General features: G+C 41.8%; 1 protein-coding gene across 8 annotated transcripts in view; it reads right to left on the minus strand.

Moving 5' to 3' along the window:
- The window catches only part of DLG1 (discs large MAGUK scaffold protein 1), a 953275-nt gene that overhangs the window by 158611 nt on the left and 771476 nt on the right, over positions 1 to 23188 (minus strand). For all 8 annotated transcript variants that reach the window (XM_069213151.1, XM_069213153.1, XM_069213149.1 and 5 more), the window contains 3 exons: positions 20985 to 21099; positions 16856 to 17032; positions 10197 to 10266 (listed from right to left, as the gene is read on the minus strand). In XM_069213151.1, the coding sequence (XP_069069252.1) occupies positions 10197 to 10266; positions 16856 to 17032; positions 20985 to 21099 (362 nt within the window). The remainder of the gene's footprint in view (positions 1 to 10196; positions 10267 to 16855; positions 17033 to 20984; positions 21100 to 23188) is intronic.

The raw sequence follows: 23188 nt of genomic DNA on the forward strand, positions 1-23188 counted from the left end.
TTGTCTTGTGTATGGGTAAAAGGAACGTTGCATTAGACATGAAAGTCCTGTATTAAGCTCCCATGGAGGAGGATGTCGTCTAGTAGGAGGAAAAATCTTCTTTAACCCCTCTAGGAAGTCTTTAATGACTGGAATTTTAAAGAGTTTTGTGAAGGACTATTCCTGTATGCAGTCAGAGCGGTCAGGTATACTTTGATGGATGACAGTTGGAAGCCAGAGTTTGCTAGCTGCAATAGATACGGAATAATAACATCTTCTCCGCATGTTGTTGTCCAGACACCACATGCAGAACTTTTTCCATTTTAAGGCATATGCTGATCTGGTAGAAGGTCGCTTTGCCTCTCTTAGAAAGTCCATGCAGTCTTGAGGAATGTTAAGGTGACCATGCTGCACTAGCTCAGGAGCCATGCTGTCAAATTCAATGATGTGAGATTAGGATGTCTCATCTGACCTTCAAATTTCGTGAGAAGGTCTGGCCTGCATGGCAGTCTGAGATGTGCACAGAGTGACCAGCGGAGAAGGTCCAGAAACCACCACTGCCGGAGTCATTCCGGAGCGATAAGTATCATTTTGGTTTTGGAGTGGGACAGTTTGATCAGGACTGCCGGGAACAGGGGAAGTAGTGGAAAAGCGTAAAGAAATTTTCCTGACCAGTTTATCCATAGGGCATTCCCCAGTGTCCCTGGATGATAATAACTGGAGGCAAAGTCTAGGCATTTTGTGTTTTCTGCTGTTGCGAATAGATCTGTAGAAGGGGTGCACCATGCAGAGAAGATGTAGTGTATGATGTCGTCGTGCAGAACCCATTCATGGTTTTTGTCTATTGCTCTGCTGAGTAAGTCTGCCTGAACATTCTATATGCCAGGGAGGTGAGTCGCTGTTATTGTTAAGTTCCTGGATAGAAGCCAGTTCCAGATTATTTGAGCCTCCAGAGATAAGAGTCCTGGATCTGGTACCCCCTTCAAGTAGTATATGGTGGCTGTATTGTCTGTTTGAAGAAGCAGAGAGTTTGTGGTGAATGCAGGAAGGAAGGCTTTAAGTGCGAGGTGGACTACACATAGCACTAGGAGATTTATGTGATACGATCTCTCCTTCCGAGATCAAGAGCCTTGAATCTGTAGATGATCCATATGGGCACCCCATCCGAGTAACAATGCGTCTGTGAATATCGTCTGTGTGGGAACCTGTTGGTGGAATGGTATCCCTTTCAGGAGATTGTTCGGAGAATGCCACCACTTGAGAAATTGTATTGCATGTAGAGAGAGCGTAATCCTGTCCTCCCATGTGCCCATCAGCTGATTCAATGGGTTTTCCAGGCACTCCTACAAAGGCTTCATGTGGAGACGAGCACTGGGAGTGTGGTAGATGCAAGACGCCATCGACTCTAGGAGAGACAAGACTATTCTTGCCGGTGACTGAGGCACTCTCTCGGAAGCTTGACATTTCCAAAGGATCGATGAACGTCGCTCCTCCGAAGGAAACACCTCTGCTTGAATGGTGTTGATGGTGGCGCCTAAGTAGTGCAACCTCTGGACAGATGATGGCGTTGACTTGGTGAGGTTGACCTGAAGGCCCAGTCATTGAAGTTGTTAGGTCCAGTTGAAATACAGTTGGGCCTTTTGAGATGTGGATGCCTTTATGAGCCAATCGTCTAGATGGGGACAGACAAAGATTCAATGTTTTATTAGATGGGCTGCCACCACCGCCAAGCATTTGGAGAACTTTCTGGTGTTGACGTGAGGCCGAAAGGGAGCACGCATATTGGTAATGGTCTTGTTCCACAAGAAAGCTTAGGAACTTCCTATGTTTTCTGGCAATGGGAATGTGGAGGTAAGCATTGTGAAGATCTATGGAACAGAGCCAATCTCTCTGGTGAAGCTGGGGTAGCTCAGATGCAAAGACAGCATTCTGAACGTCTCCTTCCGAATCCATTTGTTGGCTATTCTTAGATCGAGAATGGGTCTGAATTCGTGCTTGACCTTTTTTGGCACTAGGAAGTACTTTGAGTAGATTCATTTTCCCCATTGAACTGTGGAAACTGGTTGAATCACCTTCTTTTGTAAAAGGATTTTGACCTCTACCTTGAGAGCATTGAGGTGGAATCTGGATGGCTTCGGTGGAGTAGAAGGTGGAGGATTGGTGAGTCAATAGGCATTCTGCACAATATTCAAAACCCAGGCGTCTGATGTTATGTGATGCCACTCTTCCAGGTAATGCAAAATACTTCCCCCTACCAGAGTGGGTAACGGAAGAGGGGGAATTAAAGATTCAGGGTTTGGAAGCAGATGTTTGACATCCTCCTTGGGGAATTTGTGGAGTGGATTGACCCCATATCTGTTTGCGTTGAGTTTGATACGGTCTCTGGTGCCATCGCTGCTGAGATCTTGGTGGCACCCACTGCAGAGTTTGGATTCTTTGTGAGGAAAACCTGCAGTGGTAGCGACGGAAAGACTTCGGTTTTTCAATGCTTACAGCCTTAAGAGTGTCTAGTTCTGCTTTCTTTCTAGACATATCATCCGCGTGAGACCCAAACAGAGTAGAACCTGTAAATGGAAGGTTCTGAATTCTTTGCTGCGCTTCTGGTTTGAGGGAAGTAAAATGTCGCTTCCTTTCTGGCGAGCTTGCTCTCAACGGCGAACATGTCGGTGCTGTTACTTGCCTCGACGTCAATGTTCTCGATGTCGCCCAGGACCTGCATCGTTCTTGACCAGAGCTGCGTGTTCTACCTGCCATGGTCGACGAACTGAGAGCCCTGGTGGAAGACTGACCTTCCCCTCGCTCTAAGGTCCTACCAGTAGGCTGTTTTTTCATCTGCTGTCCTCTTTGGCCTCGAGGTGCATTTTCTCCCTGTCAGGCAGGGTGCATCTGAAGAAGTTGTTACATATCTCACAGGCATCTGGTATATGTGAAGCTTGAAGGCAGATAATACAGACCTTGTGTGGGTCTGTTTTGGCCTTCTTTCTGCCACAGCGAGGGCACTTGTGAAAAGGTGAAGGCATTTTGGCTGGAAAAAAAAGCCCAACATTTCTGTCAGGATTTTACAAAAAAAGACAGAAAATACTCACGCAAGTTGAAAAACGTCAAGTAAAAGTGTAATCAAAATGATTTGATCGGAAATTTTTGTGAAAAAACCTATAAATAGGTGGAGTTCAGTGCTTCAGGTTCCTGTCAGAAGGAGCCGGAAAAAATAACTGGTAACTTCCTCTTGCTAAGCATGATGGAATATGGGAGGACCATCTGCGCTTAAAGGCACAGCTTCATTTTCATTCTGTATAATGGCAGCGTATGGGCTACACTGCCCTGCATTCCTTCATCCTTATAACACTGCAAAAAGGGTTGTGAAAGATTTTTTCTGCAAAATCTTTAGAATATCCATGCATTTTAATGCGTATCTACTTTACAGTACCCTTTTTCAACTAAGTAGGATGAAGCATTTTGACCTGTGTAGCCTCTCCTTTAGGCTGCATTTTGACTTTCTTAATGACTTTGCAGGCCTTCCTGAAGAAAGGCGAACATCGACACTTCTGAAAACAACTTCAGAACAGTGCTCCGGGGTCCCTGCAGGCAGGCAAAACTATTCAGCACTTATGACTATACATGGGAATCCCCAACGAGAGAACGTGAAGTATTATTTCATCCTGATATTTTCTAAGGGCAGACTAACTGCCCTGCAAATATTGCTGCATAAAGGCAATACATATACACTTATCAAAATATTTCTAAGTTGAAGAAATTGAAAAGGTGGTTTCGATGCAGCATCAGCAAAATTCTGTTTAGTGGTGAAGTTCCTCACCTTCACTGTGCACTCATCCTCCTCTCCTACACTATTGAACCCTATTCTACATATGAGTATGCAATAAGCTGTGAAGATACGTTTAAATGCTGCATGGGTGTTTATTGTGAAGAAAGGGAGAAGGCAAAATACACTGGCCATTTTATGTTGAGAGATTTACGCAGATAAGCAGGAAGTTTATAATTCTATCACTGTATACACTATGGTATGCTTGTAAGCTTACTAGCCAATCAATGGATTGTAATTACAATGAAGTGCCTGATGAAAAGCAGGCTGCACTAGTGATAACTTGTACAACTGTTTTCAAATCCTGAAGCTAGATGGTCTATACCTAGAACACTTCTTAATCCAATGAGCTTCTGATAAGAGAAGTTAACTTAACAATAGGTCTTCCTGAGATTTACTGTGCATCTGAGAAACACTGCATGGAAGCAGTTTAGCATTTGTTTTTTCACACCCATGCCGAAGAAGGCACTTTGAATATAGCCCTTGGAGAAATAAAGGATGTGTTATAAGATGAGACAGAACCCTGTATGTAGACTTTGGAAAAATACTGCTGAAATCTAGGCTCGGTGTGTTAAAGCTTTTGTTTGTGACCACAATGAGTCACAAGTAACCAAGTACATACTTTGTTATATAACACAGATTTCTGTAATTTCTTCACCTTGTTTCTGATGCTTACCAAAGAGAGTAAATACTGAGAGCTCTAGTTCTCAAGACTACATAAAACCTTTAAAAAGAAATCATAAGGAGTGTTGTGAATTTTGGCAACAGATAAAATGGCTTACAGCTAGTTTTAGCAAACATAAAAGCAAAATGTACTTGATTTCCACATCTTTGCATCACTTGCAGGTGTAACAGAGTGGGCTTGCTTTAAGGCAGTACTAGAAGACAGGTCGTATGAGTCACGGTACACTTAAGAGCTTGTGGCATCTGAATAACATACTTAGATATTTAGAGTTCTGGCACAGGAGGATATTCAAAGCAGTTACATCAACAAATTCACCATTAATTGCAGGAAACATACCATCATACCAGAATGGCAATGTGCCCAAACTATTACAAACAAGTAGGTAACACAACATGTCTCTTGTACATTACTATGAAATGTTCGTAATTTCCACACATATTGACAAAATAATTAGACAGCACCAGAGGGAGGCACTAATTAACACATATTTAAGTGCACTGCGATAATATATGGATACACTTTAAAACTTTGTCTGTGAACATGTATTGCTTTGGACAGTACCTAAATCTTAGGTATTAATTTTCAGCTTATGACATCAAAGCTCAAGGGTTAAAGCCCGAGGATAGTGCCTTGCTATTATTAACCGAATGGTTGAATCAAGTTTGGACATGCTTTGTGTACTAGATTGTTACCTCTGTTATTCAACGAAAATTCAGCAGTACTGCATCTTTGCATTTTCAAACAGAACAGATGGTCTCTGGCCTCCAAACGATTACTTTAATTTGTGCTATGTGTACCAGGTGTGTGTGTGTGTTTGAAGAAATGTGACAAACCACATTCCAGAGCCAGGAGAACCCAAACAATAAGCTATTTTAGTGATGACCGAGACACCTATCCAACATTTGAATAATTGTGGGCTCGCTTAGCCTCTCATCCTTCCCAGGCTGGAAAAATCGGTACCACCAAGGATATTAATGAGAAATATGGAGAAATCCAGTTTAAGAATAATGGGTGGCCAAACCATGAGACAGACTATCGGTTGTATCCAATAACCTTATCCCTTGCAGCAAATATAGCTGACATCACAAGATTACCTAGCCTTCTTTTAAATATTTACTATCAATTAGTTGCCGGTAATAATTGAGTCACAATTAAGTGCTATCATTTCAATAAACCATAGTGCTGCCGTGCAACAGTTACATGCACAGGGCCATCTGCCTGCCATTCTTCTCTCTTCAGTAAGATCAAAATTAAGCTTGGACACAGAAAACTCGACTTGTACCACAAAAATGATCCTTGACCAAACAGTCCTGCTTCAATATATGTCTGAAATACAGATATAAAAGCAATTGTAACATACAAGACTGAAAATGTTTAAAAGATTAGCTATTACAGAGGAAAAAAACTGGCACTCTGTAAGAAGAGTCTAGTTTTTCACATCCTCTCCTAAGATTTTCCTTTAGTTGTGATGGGAAATTATGTAACTGGCCACGTTAAAGCCTAGATTAAGAGAACATCCGAAATGCATTCACATCAGGATTTTACTCCAGTCAAACATTATATTCTATTGGTTAGTGTTTATGAAAACATTCAACACCTTGCCTACTAGTATGTCAGGTGGCTCTGCTGTAGCTAAATGTATCTGAGAAAGTTGATTCTTTGGACACTACCACTGTCTGGAAATTGTTCAGAATGAGGTGGGAATCCATTGAAGCGGATTTTCTAAGTTGTAATCATTTGAGTAGACAATTTTGCCAATATTTCCACTCCATGGACCACTGAAAACATGATGAACATCACAGTTCAGTAGCCCAATCTGTTCCTTAACACAATCCTAAAACTCGAGATCTTGGAATACAAGCAGGACAGATCCTTTCAATGCTCACAATTAAGGACAGACATATAACATGACTGACACTGGATCGCTGCTTACCTGCCTCCTCACACAGTGTTTAGGGGAAACCCAACATATGCTTGTTTATATGAGCTGCCTGAGACCTGCCTTTGGCAACCCCTGCAGAAACTTTATATTAAGGAAAGGAAAATTGGTTCACCAACCATCTCCGGGGTGCCAAAGAGCCATCTAATGGAAATCTAGCACACCTTAAAAGTCAATATACCACGCAGGGTTCTGGATAGACACTGAAGGGAACAAACTTGCAATCACAAGACCAAAAAACACACTACAAGGCTGAACATTAAATGTGGAAAAAGCTCTACAAATCTGTTTCAGATCTACAATAATTTAGTGGCTCTATTGAACTAAAATGTTATATTTTAGTAGTCTGTTAAGCTTTATCAGGGCAAATTGTGCACACTAAGCCAAGTCCAAGTCCTATTTATGAATGAAGACTATTATGCCAGGCACTCTTATCTGAGTTAACCCAGACCTAAGAAAACATCAGCACACAGCTCGGATCTGCCTTTAAAAAAGTATATCCATATCCAGAGAAATCTCCAATGATAAGGTGACCTATATTTATCATTTTCCTCAACGTATATTGACAGCGGTTTAATGCAAGGATATGTTTTTCCACTCTTTTTAAATATCCATCTGCTGCCTCTGGCTGGGCAATCTCAGAGGCATAAATTAGATTTCCAAATGTTTGCCAATTATACCGACATGTTAATACAGCAGCACACAGGATCAAAAAACATCCCTATCCAACATATCAGCATTCTACAGCCTAACAAAACCTATCTCTAGGAATTACTGTTTCCATCCAATTCACCAATAAATCAATCCTGGCTGTTACGTACTCTTTTTGAAAGCATTCTATCAACTAGTCCACCTTCCACCCCTAAAATCTGGGAGAAACTGACTGACTGTATACCACCTTAACCTAACTGTTCAAAGTAACTGACTGGATGAGCCACAGTTACAATAATTCCTATGGCTCTCATTACGAGTTGTGATATCCAACCTGGAGTGTTACCTCCCATGACCAGTTGTGCGGTGTCTGGACTACATAATTCATTCACATCTGATAATATCATTGTAGTAAGAAGCACAGGCGAGCCCCCATCAAACCTCTTTAGCATCACAGTTTAGATGACATCTGCATCTTACCGCCCGCCCACCCACCTACCCCAATTTAGCAAACATTCCAATGCCTCATGTCCTTGCACCAAAACCTGGTAAACTCATAATATGGACTTTGTAAGGTGAGACACAGATCTGCAGAATATATTGAGTAATTTCATTCCACCAGCTGTTTGTCCTTTGGTTAAGGGCATGTGAGGAAGATGGCTAATCACCTGCTTGGCCATATTAGGGCCTGGTACAGAAGTGGGGCTAAAATGGATACAGATATGAAAAACCACCATATTCCAAAATCAAAGAAAACCATTACCAACACAACCCTGGAAACAATCACCAATCACACTGGCTCCACTGTTAAAAAAAAAAAAAAAAAAAACTTTAAAAAAACCACAGCATCACAGAACAAAGACTTTAAATATCACACTGTTGTGCACATTAGAGTTGAGCAACTTGATCTCAGTTCTCCACGTCACTAAGCCTGTATACTAACTCACAGAGTCCGTGTAACCATGTAGATAAGTGATAGAATTTGATAATACCAAACTTGCTAGCTAACAGCCCTTAATCGACCTCAGGTTAGGTCACACACTAATGGTCCCAGGAAACATGGAGTCTCCTATTCTGTGCATAATTGACCTTTGGGTAGATGTCAAACACATCGCTGGAATTGGTCTTACCACCTATTTTGCTATGAGAACCCCTAAGCTTTATTATGGAAGAACTACTCTTCCACAACTACCACTAATGGGTGAAGCCCCCTATTAAATAATGTACACAGATGGAATGTTAGCTGCATCTCCAGGGTAGGACATCTCCTTGACTGGATTTCACAGTGCTCACAGGTTGCTAAGATTACTTCCAGAGTTTGGGCTTCCGTCACTCCTGGGTGTACCCCTATATAATTTTTCATATTGCTTAAACAGAGATTATTTAAATAGCCATCTGAAGGGGTGTGACCTTCTTTTGCTATTGGATTGACTGTTATACCCTAGAGATTTACATCAGTAAGTACCCACGTGTGAACCTGCATTGTTCTTACAAACATAACAAAAATTAATGTGAACATTTTAAACCCTATTTACTTGATGTTAGTGAAGAATTTCTCAAAGAATGTGAGTGAATGGAATGAATGATGTTCTCTAAACAGAGGATGCACCCCATCACTGTTTGAAAATGCAAACATACCATTTGTGTTGCTCAAACACTACGTATCACAAAACAAACCAATCAAGTTAAATCTCAGTTGTGAGGTAATATGGGCCGCTGGAACAACTGATGTCATACGCAAAAAATATGTGAAGGAAAGCAATAATTTTCTTAAAGTGTATATTTTGTTTTTACCAATTTAAGCGTGTGTTTATTACTGTACAACGTTTGTGTATGCAGGCTTTTAGTGAACATCACTCAATATGTGAAATGTGCAAAGCAAAGAAAGAAAATTAATATACGACTAAAGTCTCAAATCAGGCTCATGTTCATGTGTTTGGCACTACCTGCTTTGAAGATACTGCCATTCCTGCTGTTTTATGGTTGTCCCTGATCAGTGGTCTATACTCTGACTCATCTAAGCCAGGAATGATAAAAGCAGGCCTTGAAGAACTAAATACATGGCAAGCTAGACACCCTGGGCAGTGCTAAGGTAGGAAAACCATGTCAAACAACCACCAATGAAGGTTAAGTTACAGGTTTTTCCCCATTTTCAAGATGTTTATCCTCAAAGTAGCTGAAAATATAAAAATAGCTGCTACCTTTTCAAAATAGCGTGACATCACCTGCATAAAACTGTTTCACACAAGGATGAATAAAACAAGGGCACTTTATTAAAAAGCGCCCATTGATAAATGGTTATTTTTCCCCAACTCTAGAATCTTTCAAAGCACAGGTTTTTAGGAAATATAACTTTTTAACGTAGGTGTAATTCTGCTTTTCAGCAAACCTTTCAAAATATTTACTGTGTGTGCCTAGAACTTCCTTGGAGTAATAAAGTTGCCAAAATCTAGCACATAATCAGATGCTCACTGTCATGTCAGACTGAGTCCAAATTCAAGGCATCTTGCTTATGGCCCACAAACCTTCTTTGCCTGACCCGTGGGGCTCAGTTCCCCTAACCGAGGTTTAACAGTAATTTAGTTTCTTCTTACAAATCTATCTTGGCTGCCTTTAGTGCTGGCCAGTTGAGAGACAAACATTGTGTGAACATGCAAAGGGGAAACATACAGGGATGGTCGACTGTGGAGTCTACAATGTTACCATGTGGACTAGCAGACAAAAAAGTGTAAAAAACATGGCAGTGTTGAAGGATTAATAAAATAGCCTGCCATTACAAAACTATTAAATACACTTGAATTTTTATATATATTGATGCTGCTCTTGTGACCAAAAATTTACCTAGTACCAAAATGATTGGCTACTTAAACCACAATTTAACTTTCTTCATGCTGTTGTCAATTTGATTCTATCTCACTCCACGAATATAATCCCTGGAGAGTTTAAAGGATTTTATCTGGATGCCATGTGGATTGCTGAGGTTACTCCTGCCCAACACTGGTTAGCTACAGTCAAACGTGCAATATTAGAAGAAGCATAAGCTGAAAACACATTAAAGGAACACATTTTTATTTTTATCCACAAAGTAATGAGCATTTCACTAAAGCCTACTTTCCACTCACCCCTTTGTCTCCCCGTGCCTTTGAATTGAATTTCACAGTCTTTAACCGGGCGCGTTCTTTTTTCTCAACCCTGAAACAAATACTATATTAGACTTGTTGTAAGAAAGTCTGTGAATTTCAGGATTCCACTTTGGTACTTGAGTGTCACCAACAATCAGGCTTTCAATAAAGGAAACACAATAATGGGTAGAATGACTTTGAAAATGACATAACCTACCATGCAAGACAAGAGACTCAGACAGTGAATTGATTTTTACATTAAAGTTTTTCTTAAAACATAATATAAGAGTAAAATTGATTGTACCCATTGACACTGATGTTATCATAAACGCATCTTTGATTTTAACAATCAATATCAAATATTTCCATATGGTGAGGTTTACTGAACAAGGGAGAGAATTACCATTTCAGAAACACATACCTAGACACTGAGTCAAGATGGACATAAAAACTGTTGGAACAGCAAGAGTGGAGAACCTAAACTTCTATGATCCACTAGACTGAACAACAAAGTGGTGCAATGTGTTCTATATACTGGATTACACTAACTACAGTATTTTTTAACTGAGCTATATTAGGACGCCAGAGCCCATCTAAAATGAACAAACACCAGTCACTGTCGCTAAAGATACCTTCCTCTGAACACATTCCAGACACTACAAATAGTCTATAATGTTTCTAAAGAAACAGTCAAAAAAACAAAAAAACTCCATTCACTGTAGTGTGTCTATGTCGATACTAAAGTAACCTTACTTAATAAACTTCAGTGACTTTAACTGTCACACATTGTTGACAAAAGCCTTGTGTTTTCTGCTTATGTCCCCTGTATTTATTCATGTATTCGAATGCACATTTCTCATTTAGAAATGTGTGCTTTATTTAGTAATAATTACACTTGAAAGCTTCATGCGAGCTGTGTACTGCAAACATCCTAACTGAAAGCCACAGACACTTGCAACCGTGCACTATATGCTTTTCCACAGCTTGAAACAGCATCATAGAGATGGACTGCAACCTTCCCAAATCCCAGCAGTTGACTGAAAACATCTTTATTATAGACCCAGGTTGCTCATGTGAGAGGCCAGTAAAGAAAACAACTCAAAAGGGCACGTGATAAGAAGGCTTGCCTAGAGGCTAGAAAAGGAAGGCCTTCATATTAAATTGGATTTAAACATTCAATGCTTTGATCTTTAACACCACCAACATTGTAACAATTATTTTTAATATATTGATTAACAGTTTGTTTTATTGCCGCTATTGTCTCCATTTACATAACATTTATTCATATAATCTGCACTAGATTAGAACATTATTTTTTTTATAAAGCCTTCTACCACATATATTGTGCATTTCATGTGTTCACCAGCGGAGAAAGACTTCAGAACTCACTAATACAAATCATCCTGTAGTTCTAAAGGACTGATCGTTACCCTCAAGAAACTCATCGGAGGTTTGTGTATTGCAATCTCTCCGATTTCCAGGCTCGGGTTGGAAGGTTGACTAAGACTGCGCTTTCCAGATAGTCTTTGATTTTTCAAACAGGGCCATATTTAATGGTAAGTCTACAGAAAAATTATATTATGCCTAAAGATATGTTCCACACAAACTCTGGTCCCTCAAATTCTAGTCTGGTATTGCTTGAGTTCCGGTCTGGAGGGGACCTGGCCTGGCTGTTCCTTTTGAAGCAGGACCAAGACTTATTTGCCTGTTGAACGTGTCTGTCTAAAGGGGCATAGTGGGCAAAAAAATGGACCGGTTAGTGGCCTCACGCACTCATCCATTACTTGTTGTTTGTTGCTTACCCAATCAAAGGCTGTATCTGAATGCACAGACCATCATACTATGTGCTAAGGTGGATGGCATGGTTGACCATGGGAAATACCGCTAATAAACTACAGAATATCAAAGCACCGCCATACGCCATTATTATCTTTACCTTGTCCAGAAATTAAGTGAACATTGATTTCATACTCAGCTGTAGGGAACCCAACTCAGTTGAGACTGTTGGTGCTCATAAAATTTTGTTTAGAAACATAAGATAATTTTTTCAATGTTCCATAATGCTTCTTTGATACTTGGTATTAAAATAACATCTTTTAACTGAAACAAGGTACTCATGCAATGGCCAAGAAGATTGTACAAAACAGAATCCTCTTGTATGAAACCCAATCACTATTATAAATGTACTTCAAGTTTGCGAAGTGGTTCAAATCTAGATGCATATCAAGGCTGCCATTCTTTCCACATCAAGTGGAAGAGATGGCATCCAAGTCATGTATTTCTAACCTCCGAAGGGCAGGAAAGGGAATACGTACTATCCTAACAATAAAGACCATAGTTCCAATTCAAAGATGTTTTTGCACCAAAGTTCCCTCCAGTCAAAGACCAGCTATATGAAAAATTAGACTCTGTCATGCTCCAATAGGAATAGCCAAGCATGTATGGCCAGGCCAGGCCCTACCTCGAGCCAGAAACACTATCAAGCACACTGTTGCAGGACCAACACTGGTTCGCTTATAGCTGCTCTAAAGGTGGACAGTTGGCTAAAAAGCAACGTATTAGAATACATTATCAAGTATTTATCAGTGCCGCAGATTAACTTGAGCATTCCACGCACCACTTTTTGTTTCTCTAAAAGAGACTCCATAAGTGCAAAAGGTACGAGGGTCCCATGCTCACTGTGCGATAGGACTCAAGCACCACCACCCAGATGAACCCCAATAAGGATGAAAGCAAACCGGGGGTGTTTGTGTTCCTGTCTAGAGGAAATCTGGCCCAGACATTTGGGCAGACTGTTCCTTTTGGAGCGAAATTTAGTTTGATTTACAAGTTACCTACCTTCAGTAGCAACATATCCGGTAGAGACATATTCTAGTTGCAGATTCTTTACCTTTGAATTTCCCCAGGTGCAAGACTGGATCCGGAGATTTTTTCTTTGAGCAGTACCCCTGCGTGCAGTTAGGTGGTGTCGGTCGACTCCGCGGGTGACGTTTTCGTCATGGTCACTGTGATAACATCACAGTCGTATATAGGCGCCACCCCAGCGTGCTGACAGTTTCTTTTCACGACTTTCCGCGCCAGTAGCGCAGAGCCATGAAGAACACTGAGAATGATGCGCCAGTGGGAAGTACTTGTCCCTAGAAATCAGTTCACAGTGCAGGAAGGAGGGGCGGGTCGGTAAGGAATCGGAAACTAGAATAAGTCTCCACCAGATATATCGTTACTGAAGGTAAGTAACTTGTACATCTGATAGAGACTTCTAGTTGCAGATTCTTTACCTTTGAATAGATACCAGAGCAATACCATCCCCGGCGGTGGGCTGCGAACTAAGATCAGACCAAAAAATCCTGCAGGACCGAACAGACAAAATAGCCGTCCCTGCAGACCTGACTGTCCAGGCAGTAGTGCTGGGTGAACATATGTAAGGACGCCCACGCTGCGGCTTGACAGATATCCAGGACTGGATCAAGGATTGCTGGACATCCCCCAAAAAGCCAGAACGTCCTCAACCAGGCGTGGCGTCTCAGTGCCACTGTTGATGCAACCAATCTGCCCAGTGAGTCGGTCATATGCAGTCCAGAACGGATCATGAACTTGGCTGCTTTTCTCCCATCTGTCATGGCTTAGGAGAGAACATTTCGGGCCTCTTCCAGAACTTGGGGCAGCACTTGCGCGACCTTATCCCAGAGAGTATGAGCATAGCGGCTCAAAAGGCATGTGGTGTTCACGGACCGCAGCGCTAGACTGGCAGAGGAAAATATCTTCCCTAAGTTGTCCAGTCTTTTTGATTCTCTGTCCCAGGGTGCAGTAGGGAATGAGCCAGAGGATGAAGAATCGTGGATGACAACGCTCTCAGGCGTAGGGTGTTGGGTGAGGTAATTTGGGTCATCCGGCGCAGGCCGATGTCGACGGGCAATTGTCCTATTTACATGCGCCCCTGTGCTGGGTTTGGACCAGGCCCCCATTAAGACATCCTTAACTGTTATGTTGAAGAGAGGAAGGGGTTCCGAGATGGAGGCCCCAGGCTGCAGCACTTCGGTTAGGTTAGGCCTGACCTCCTCAGAAGGAAGCTCGAGGTTCAAAACCTCAGCCACCCTTCTCACCACCATAGAATAAGATGTTCACTCCTCCGTAGCCACGGTATGGGGAGAGAACATGCCAGTTTCAGGGGAGGTGTCCAACCCACTGGCCTGGCATCACCCAAACCCTGCATGCAGTCCAGTTCAGGTTCAAGCCCGTCTTCTAAAGGGTCCAGCGACCCCCCCTTCACTATCCCTATAGCTATACCCATAGTAAGAGAGTTCAGGATCAACCCTTGGCACACCAGAGCCCATGGAAAACGGTATCTGTGTCTAGCGACGTCGCTCCGGCTCATCGGGAATGAGTAAAGGATCGACCGATTGTGGGCACAATCGGCGACATCTGACCTGATGCCGGGGAAGGTCACATTCGGCGTTGGGACGGATCCGGAAGTGGACCCTGAGGTGCCCTCTGGAGTTGGGACCGAAGTCGCTGACTTTGAACCCGAGGGGGCCCCCACTGACTCCCCTTGGCCCGAAGGCACAGAGGTTGGGTCCTGCTGCCCAAATGAGGCACATGGCCTCATAGAACTCCATCAGCTGGGCAGGGGTAGCCCTGGCTCCTGGAAAATCAGGGAGGCGTGGAGTGGACCCAAACTAAGGCTCCTAAGAGGGAGGTCTAGAGCATTGATGTTCTTCCTGCATCACGTCATGCGAGCAACTGGGCGAAGTCGAAGAACGTTTCGTCTTCTTAGACAACTTCTTACCCAAATGTCCAGATAACTTGGACGAAGAATAATGGTGGTGATTCCGTGACTGGTTTCCTGACCTTCCTCTTGAACAGGACCGGGAACGACACGGAGTTGAGTGTCGGGCCGCCATGAGCTTTAGGGACCACTCCCGCTTTCGGGTTCATGGCCTGACACACTGAACACGACTTCTGGTCCTTGTCGCGCTCCAAACACCAGAGGCACACAAGGTGCGGATCTGTCACCGACATCATGCGGTGGCAGGAGTCACTGGGCTTGAATTCATTTTTAAGGAACATCCCCCAACGCATTTGAACACATCAAAAACGAATTCAACAAAATGTTGCAGTTAGTAAAAAAATTACTGTGGTAGCTCTTCTCCGGATCTGCACGTAGGCTGGTGCGAAAAGAAAGAACTGAAGTCAGCGCAATGGGGTGGTGTCTATATATGACTGACTTCATCACGGCGACCACAATGCTCACGGAGTTGACCGATCCAACCTAACGGCACGCAGGGGTACTGCTCAAAAAAAAAATCTCTGGATCCAGTCTAATGCCTGAGGAAATTCTAAGATAAGGGATCTGCAACTAGAAGTCTCTATCAGATATGTATATGACAGGTCTCTGTCCGGAATGAAATAGGGGAAAAAATATGATGGACTGCAATGGACTAAGAAATAACCATTTGCTGACACTAACTGTGGCATTTTCTAAAGGAAGTGATAAATCCAAATAAGAATCCTCTTGGTGGATTTGAATTCCGGATTTAAGACTTCCTCAAGAAAGTTGAGTATTTTCGTTTCAGGGTCAAGTCAGGACCCTGATCTCTGGCTTGTAGATGTCCAGTAAGTTTGTTGCTGCCTTTTAGACATGTTAGAGAAAGTGGCTCAAGACGATGTGATACCATGAAACTGGTGGGCAGGACACCACAATATGGGGGGAATAGATACATGCACGTGGTCCGGTGTAGTCCAAGGTTCCTCCACACCACCCATAATCAGTTGAAAATGACAAGCACAGACTGTGAAGAGGACAAGAGGACTGCCAGCCGAAGGTAGGCAAGAAGAGGTGATTGAAAAATATCAGCTTAGACAGTTCTTCTGATGACTGGGCCTCACTTCCTGTGCCATATTGGCCTTTGAAATGCCTATTACACCCCAACAGAACTAACCATATGGATGTTTATAGGGGATTGAGCAAGCAGGGAAAATGTGTGGATACTTTTGGTTCTAAATCATGAGGGTGATTTCTATTAAAAGGGTCCCAAGCCAGGGGATTAAACAAAGCTCTGCTCTTCAGGCACCTTTTGAAGATCACATTTGCCAAATGTTTGTCAGTCAGTTAGTACTAAGATTATTATCTTAATTGTATACAAAAAAATGATAAAACCAATTTAAACATCCAATTAAGTCACCCAGTCTTCTGAGAAAGATCCAGGGTGAGTCAAATATGAGAAATATAAGTTAGGAGAACTATAAAGAACTTAAGAAAAAGATAGTGATAAGAACATTATCATTGTTATTTATCTCAAAGTTAGCATTCACAGAAAAATCATTTTAAATTTTAATGTGCACATTTTAACTTTAAATCATTTATTAAATAATTTCTATTAAGCCCTGGGTGGCATTGAATCAATTTTTGTCTAAACTGACAGTTTACCCAGAACATATTAGGAATACCTTGCTTTTTAAACACAATACTTCGAAGGCTGTTTGCAAAAGTAATCATGTTCAACTGGTGGTGATAATTCTCTAAGGTTCACCTAATATTTTCTCAGATCTTTTAAATGTAAAAATATGTTCCCCCCATGAGGCTTTGTTTCTATTTTCACAATTTAGGAAAGATTATTTTCTTTCAAACTGCTTGCACAATAAAAACTGAGCTTGCTTACCTCCGCTTGCTTGGAATAACTCCAATCTCCTCACTTTCTCCATCAGGCATCACCTGCCGCGCCTGCCACCATTCATCGTCAGAAGCATTGACAACATGCAGGATATCGCCAAAATTGAAGTTTAAGCCTTGGCTGGGCAGACCACTGTCTTTAGTCTTGTCATAGTCAAAAAGTGCTCTGAAACCCACATTAACACAGTTACTATTAACTTACATGGAAATTCCAAAGGGTATTTAAAGTTATACAAAACAGGCAACGAGCAAGGTAATGAGACTTTAAGTTTATATTCCCTCAACAACGTTTTTCATGGGGTACAGTGTAAGTAGCTTTACCAATGGTTTATTTGAAACATGTCTAGCCAACAAACATGCTTGTGTTTTTGCCTACAAAAGAACATTGTCCGTGAGTGGATGGAATTTTCTAATCAGTGCTTAGTTTATGCTGGTAGTTGCAGGTGATGGGCACAGGCACTCATTTTGGGCGAATTAGTTTTCACCATCAGACTTTAAAGAAAGTTAAATACAGATAAGGGAGGAAAAAAGGAGAAAGGAAAATATTAAAACAGTGCCAAAGGGAGAAAGCAAGAAAGAAAAAAACCTTCAAAAGTGAGGTAAAGAGACTGAAAGTGTAGGGTGATGGATGAAAGATGAATAAATTAGTTTTAAAATTAGGGAGCTCCTGAATTGGCCATACCCACCCTTTGGCAGTACTAGGTTTCTAAGAAAGCTTTTGGTCACTGCACTTTTTTCAAAATAAATTAACACCTGTACTTACAACATTAAAACATTCATGAATCTGGCTAAAATGATCTTGTAAGGCCCTCTGTCTCATTCTAGGTTCTCTCCTGTAGCTCCGACAAAAAACTCGGGCAGAGTACCCTTAACAATTGGTTTACCCCTTAGTAGTGGGCTAAAATACTATAGTAACGAGCATTTGCAATGCAATGGGTCTTGCATTTGCTCGAGTTTAAACTATTTGCGTTGTAAATTCCTAACTGCCACAAACTGAAAACGAAAAGTAAAACAGTTAACACAACCAAACCAATTTAAAGTGCCTTGGCCGCCATGAGCATGAAGAGGTGACTCAAAAAGAAAACGACATTCACTCACAGTCAAAAGTACCAGAAATCATGCAATTATCCACGTAACAGGGTCAGTCTGCAAGGCGGTAAAAAATAAATGCCCCAAGGAGAGACAAACGTAAGCATTTACCAAAGATTACAAAGGATTTTCCACAAATTAGTGAAAGTGAAGGGCGTGGTTAAAAGCCCACAAGAATTACAACAGGTCAAAGCGCTTAAAAACCAAGATAACTCTGTTACAATGTATTCTCCTTGTTTTTGGTTATTGGGCACTTTACATAAAGCGTAAAAATAAAGTCTACCTTTATCTTCTTAGACCTTGGCTGTAAAATAATATCTACTTTCACTGTTATCTTGTTTAACTGACAGCAACACAAATACTGAATTATCAATTGTGACATGGGAAAGCAGTCTCACAGTTAAAGGGAGAAATTTGAGAGGTAACAAATTCCACTTAAGAACATTTCCATGGCGTGTTTGTGAACATTATTTTGCCCACGCTTTATGCAACGCAAAACAAAGATACTAAATGGCAAAATACGTTCTAGTTTTTTCATTACTAAGTGCAGAAATATTAGGAAACAAATTTTTGCCTTTTCACCCTGGCAATGTCGCAGTTGGAGTCCACAGTGGATAACAGTTGAGTGGGATGAATTTCTCTGTATGCATTTGTTGTATCGGAGGGTTGCTGTATTTACAATTCCGATGATGGAGGAGCTAAACGGGAATGGGTGGTGTGTTTGAGGGTACAATTACCGGTCCACAGTGGATGACCAGAAAACTTGCATGCACAAAATTCTCTCGTGACAATGAATATCTGGTAAAGCAATGGCACAACCGCATGGTTATGACATTGGTCTGACCTAAGCTATAAAGAGTGGAAGTTGAGGAGGTGAGTAAGAGTGACCAGTAAGTGCCCACATCTTGCCTTCTATGTTGTAACAGGAGACTATAGAACTGCTGGAGAAGACAATAACTCCATGCTGTAAAAGAACCACCAAACATCGAGGGTCACAAATGGAGAACAAATAAAGCACTACACGGAGGCATGAACAATCTCATCTGAAACAATGAAGCAGTGCTTAATTTGAGCTGTGACAGGCTTCACCCACTGTCATTCACATTTGGGGGCCACCACTTATTTTACCTCATCAGACTTTGTGCAAGAGAGAAAAAAACAAAAGCTGGAAAGAAGAAAGAAAAAGAACCTGAAAGAAAAAGGTAATAGGCCGGGGAGTGTCTGGTGTTGGACGAATGTGACAAGAGGTGGAATCAATATGCAGCCTTCGTAAGCTACACCTCGGACATTTGATGGCAGGGGTCGCGGGCTTCTGAGCAAAACTTTGGGCACCAACACATTCTTTTACAAATGAATCATGGTGAGAAACCCACAATGCACTTTATTAAATTAAATAATAATTTCATTTATTATGTGTGATACAGTTTTTTTACATCTCTGAAACCATAACTTTCGGTGGGGTCCTGAAAATTATTTTCTACCACACTGAAAAAAACATTTAAAATTGCGCTAAGTAGGAGGAATTGCTTCAGTAGGAAATTGGTGTCTAAAAAAGACACAGCCCTGGCAAAGCAGACTGTTTTTTTTCCAGTTAAAATACTATTTTACCACCATTTCTGTGCTGCACATTTGAGATATATATCTTTAAATAATTTTTCTCGTGCAGCTACTTTATATTACAGAGAATATGTGCAGGATGTAAAATAACCTTTCTGTACTTGATAATGTTGGACTTCACAATGTACACCAATAAATAGACACTTCTGTGCCTGCATAACAGTCTGTTGCCTACCAGTTAACTCTGGTTTGTTGCCATAGGAACGTCTGGGATACATCTGTGCACAATTAATATTTCAGCACTCATTCATTAGGTGAGGAATACTAAAACTCAGAGCAAACACGACTCAAAGCTAATGGAGCCTCTTCACTACTGCTCTAAAATGCTTACACTGTGTGAGAGGACCTTGTTGGAGATTCCCTAGACGTATCGATGCAACAGCTTGCACAAGAATATGTTTACAGACAACGTATTGCAAATAAAAGTACCAGATGACTACATTATCACCGGTGACATTGTACCGTAGTCCATTATTTCCTTCCGCACACCACTGGCTGGATTGCGGTGAACTAGGCTACAAGTCTGAGGATGCATCCAGTTGTTAAATTCAAGTCTAAGACTGGAGTGTGTTTTTTCTCATTGCAATGTCAACTAGTATCTTAAACATAAAAGCTGGTTTTGCGAAAGAACCTTTGCGCACACGTACAAGAACCGAGAAAAGGTTGGTCTCGCTCTTTGCATTCTCTTCGAAAAGCCTGCCGCAAAGTACCTATCCATGAATGTGAAGGGTAGAGGAATTGACTAATATATGGACAGTACATGCACTCCTGTTGGAATCACATTAACACCTATGTGTTCTGCCAGAACGTTGCATTCACACTTTTCGCTGCAATTGCACACTTGGAATAACACATGCTTCTCGGTTTTTCTCAAAAGACCAGGGAAGCAGAGGAGCTAGGATTCTTTGGTGATACAAATCTATGAGAACTAAAATGCGCTATCTCTCTCTCTCTAAAGAGCCTCAGTCCTACTTCTGTTTCATTGTGAATCGGGAAGGAGTTTGCACCCAGTCAGGCTTCAGAATACTGGCTTAATTCATACGCCCCATGGTTTATTCCCCCTCGAATAATTTCTACTGATGAAACCTGCTGGCTACAGCATTCACTTTTTGGCACCTGGAAAAGAGGAGAAAAGTGCTGTCTGTTCTCTTGTTCCCCATCAAGAAGTGCAGAACCTGGAAACATGCACTTAAACACTTCTTGCAAATACTGCACCCCACGGTATCAGTTCGCACCCCACGGTATCAGTCCGTCACCTAAAGTACTAAGATGCATTGTATTAAAAATACCGTAAATTAGCAACTCCCAAGTAAGTGCTGTGTAACTCGAGCATTACTGCCCATGACTGCAGGCAACAAAATAAAGGAACCCAAAGTAATGTGTTAGCAAGATGTGGAAGCAAACTGTCTGACCTGACGTAGAGGGACCGCTTCTGGCTGGTTCGCAGGGACCCTGACCCCGAGCTGATGCTGCTGTTCATCATCTGCTCCCGCAGATCATGTATCTTTGCTTCGAAGCGGCTGTATTCTGAAAGAGAGAACACACTGGGGTGAAATGCGTGCCAGAGCTAGCAGTTACCCTGCAGACCCTTTCTGTTCACACACTGGCGGGGATCCAGGTGACCAGCATCAGAAAGAAAGGCTGTACACTGAGCTACAGCACAACACTAGCTTCCTGAAGGCACTAGGTATCATTTCGGTTTTATGCTGCCCTATGCAAAATATTAGAGAAATATATAGGACTACACTTATGTTGCATTCAAATTTACCAGAGCCCAACCATGTATTTAAATCAAACACATTGAGGATACCTACATCGATGTTGTCTATCATAGTTATACTGCAAATATAAAAAAAGCCTAACGCTTTACTTTGTTTGGACACATGTACATCAGGAAGAAGGAAAAAAAACATACAAAGTCATGCGAGCGTCCGAGGGGGCTGCAATTCTGGGAAGCGCATCTTACAGCGTTATCGATTCGGAACATTAGGTTTTTAAGGGCTGATGTATTCAACCCGGCTCATTTCGCAGCATTTGTCTTGAAAGCCTTCCTTTCAAACACAAATAAGTACTTTTCCATTAACTTACATATCCATCATTTACCAGCAGGATGCACCAACGCACAAAGCCTAATTTGGATAGTATTTAATATTCTCCTCAAGTGTCTTTACGTCGCAACACTTAACACGGAAAACACATCGTGGTGCGAAAACGTCATCTTAACCGTGCAGCGCGGTGCTAAGTTAAATATAGAGAATTTGCTACACAGCTTGCCCCACTAACATACTTACATCAACTGTCTTCTTTAAAGAACGCCCCGTAAAATTCCTCTTCAGCTGGCCACCTTGCTGCACACTGGTCAGCCCCGTTTTCGGAGACAGGAGAAAAGCGCTTTGCCGTCGAGAGCCCGCTCTCCCGAGGTCCGTGTGACAGAAATAAAAACGCAGCGCTCCCGTCGGAGCGAACGACGGGGCTCCCAAAGGACCAGTGCCCACAGCAACGGCGCGCGCCTCCCTCGCTTCTCCCGGCAGAGGGAGCACGTGCTGGTCTCCCCTCAATACATTCCCGCTGGTCGCCAGATGGAAGTCAACGTTAAAAGCAAAATGCATTTACCAACCCCTGCTGGGTAATTTTAAAGCACAAAATTTAAACAATAAACACGCCATCCCACCTAAATTCACAGTTGGCAGGCAAAGACCATGAAAAGAGTCAAAAAGAAGAGAAAAAAAAATGGGTTAAGTATAGTTAGTTGTAGGGCCAGGGTTAACACCCTACTGTATATTTGGGTATCTTTTAAAGCACAGAATTGAAAGAACAGGCACGACTTCCCTCCCAAATACACAGGTTGGAAGGCATAGACCATGCAAAGAGTCTAAAAGAAACAAGCATTTCAATGAGTCTCGCGTTTACCCCGTTGAAGCTATCAGCGGAGTAAACTCCTAACCGGACTTTTCTTGCCACATTAACTTTTCAGTTTAACAGTTTCACATAAGTGAGCAGCCACCATGAGCGCAAAGCAAACACACATAAGGTAACAGAAGTTCGCTGGCAGTGAAATGTATCGGCAAAAGTGCAATTAACCATTAAACTGGCAAAAGAGCAATTATCCATGCTAAGCACTCGATTACTGCCCAGAAAGATCGTGCTGCCTACGAAATAGAGGAAAAAATGGTGCAGGAAACTATACGGAAAACATGGAGCCTCGTATGTTTTTAGTAGTTGGCCGGTGCGCTCGAGGCGGGCTAAACACTGCAAAAAGCATTACCTATGCATGTCTTCCACTAATTAAATCAAGCTACTTTTAAAAGGCAAGCCCACGAACCAACCAAACTGATGGGCTTGACATGGGTGTGGTTAAAAGCTCACAGAGAGATACACCAGTGACAGAGCGCTTTGCGCTGAACCCTAAAAAAGGTTAAGTGTAGTTATAGGGTCAGGGTTGAGGTCACTAAGATAGATGGAACAATTTTCAGTGCTCTTCTGCCTTGTTTTTAATCAGGCAGAACGCTATATAATTATATATTTGATGGTATCTGGTGAAAAAAATCTTGCAAACGAGGAACATGAACGACCTATTCTTAAATTTGCTTGATTTCACAAACATTCCTAATCCGGC

Source organism: Pleurodeles waltl, chromosome 11 (genome assembly GCF_031143425.1).
Source record: "Pleurodeles waltl isolate 20211129_DDA chromosome 11, aPleWal1.hap1.20221129, whole genome shotgun sequence".
Classification (NCBI taxonomy): domain Eukaryota; kingdom Metazoa; phylum Chordata; class Amphibia; order Caudata; family Salamandridae; genus Pleurodeles; species Pleurodeles waltl.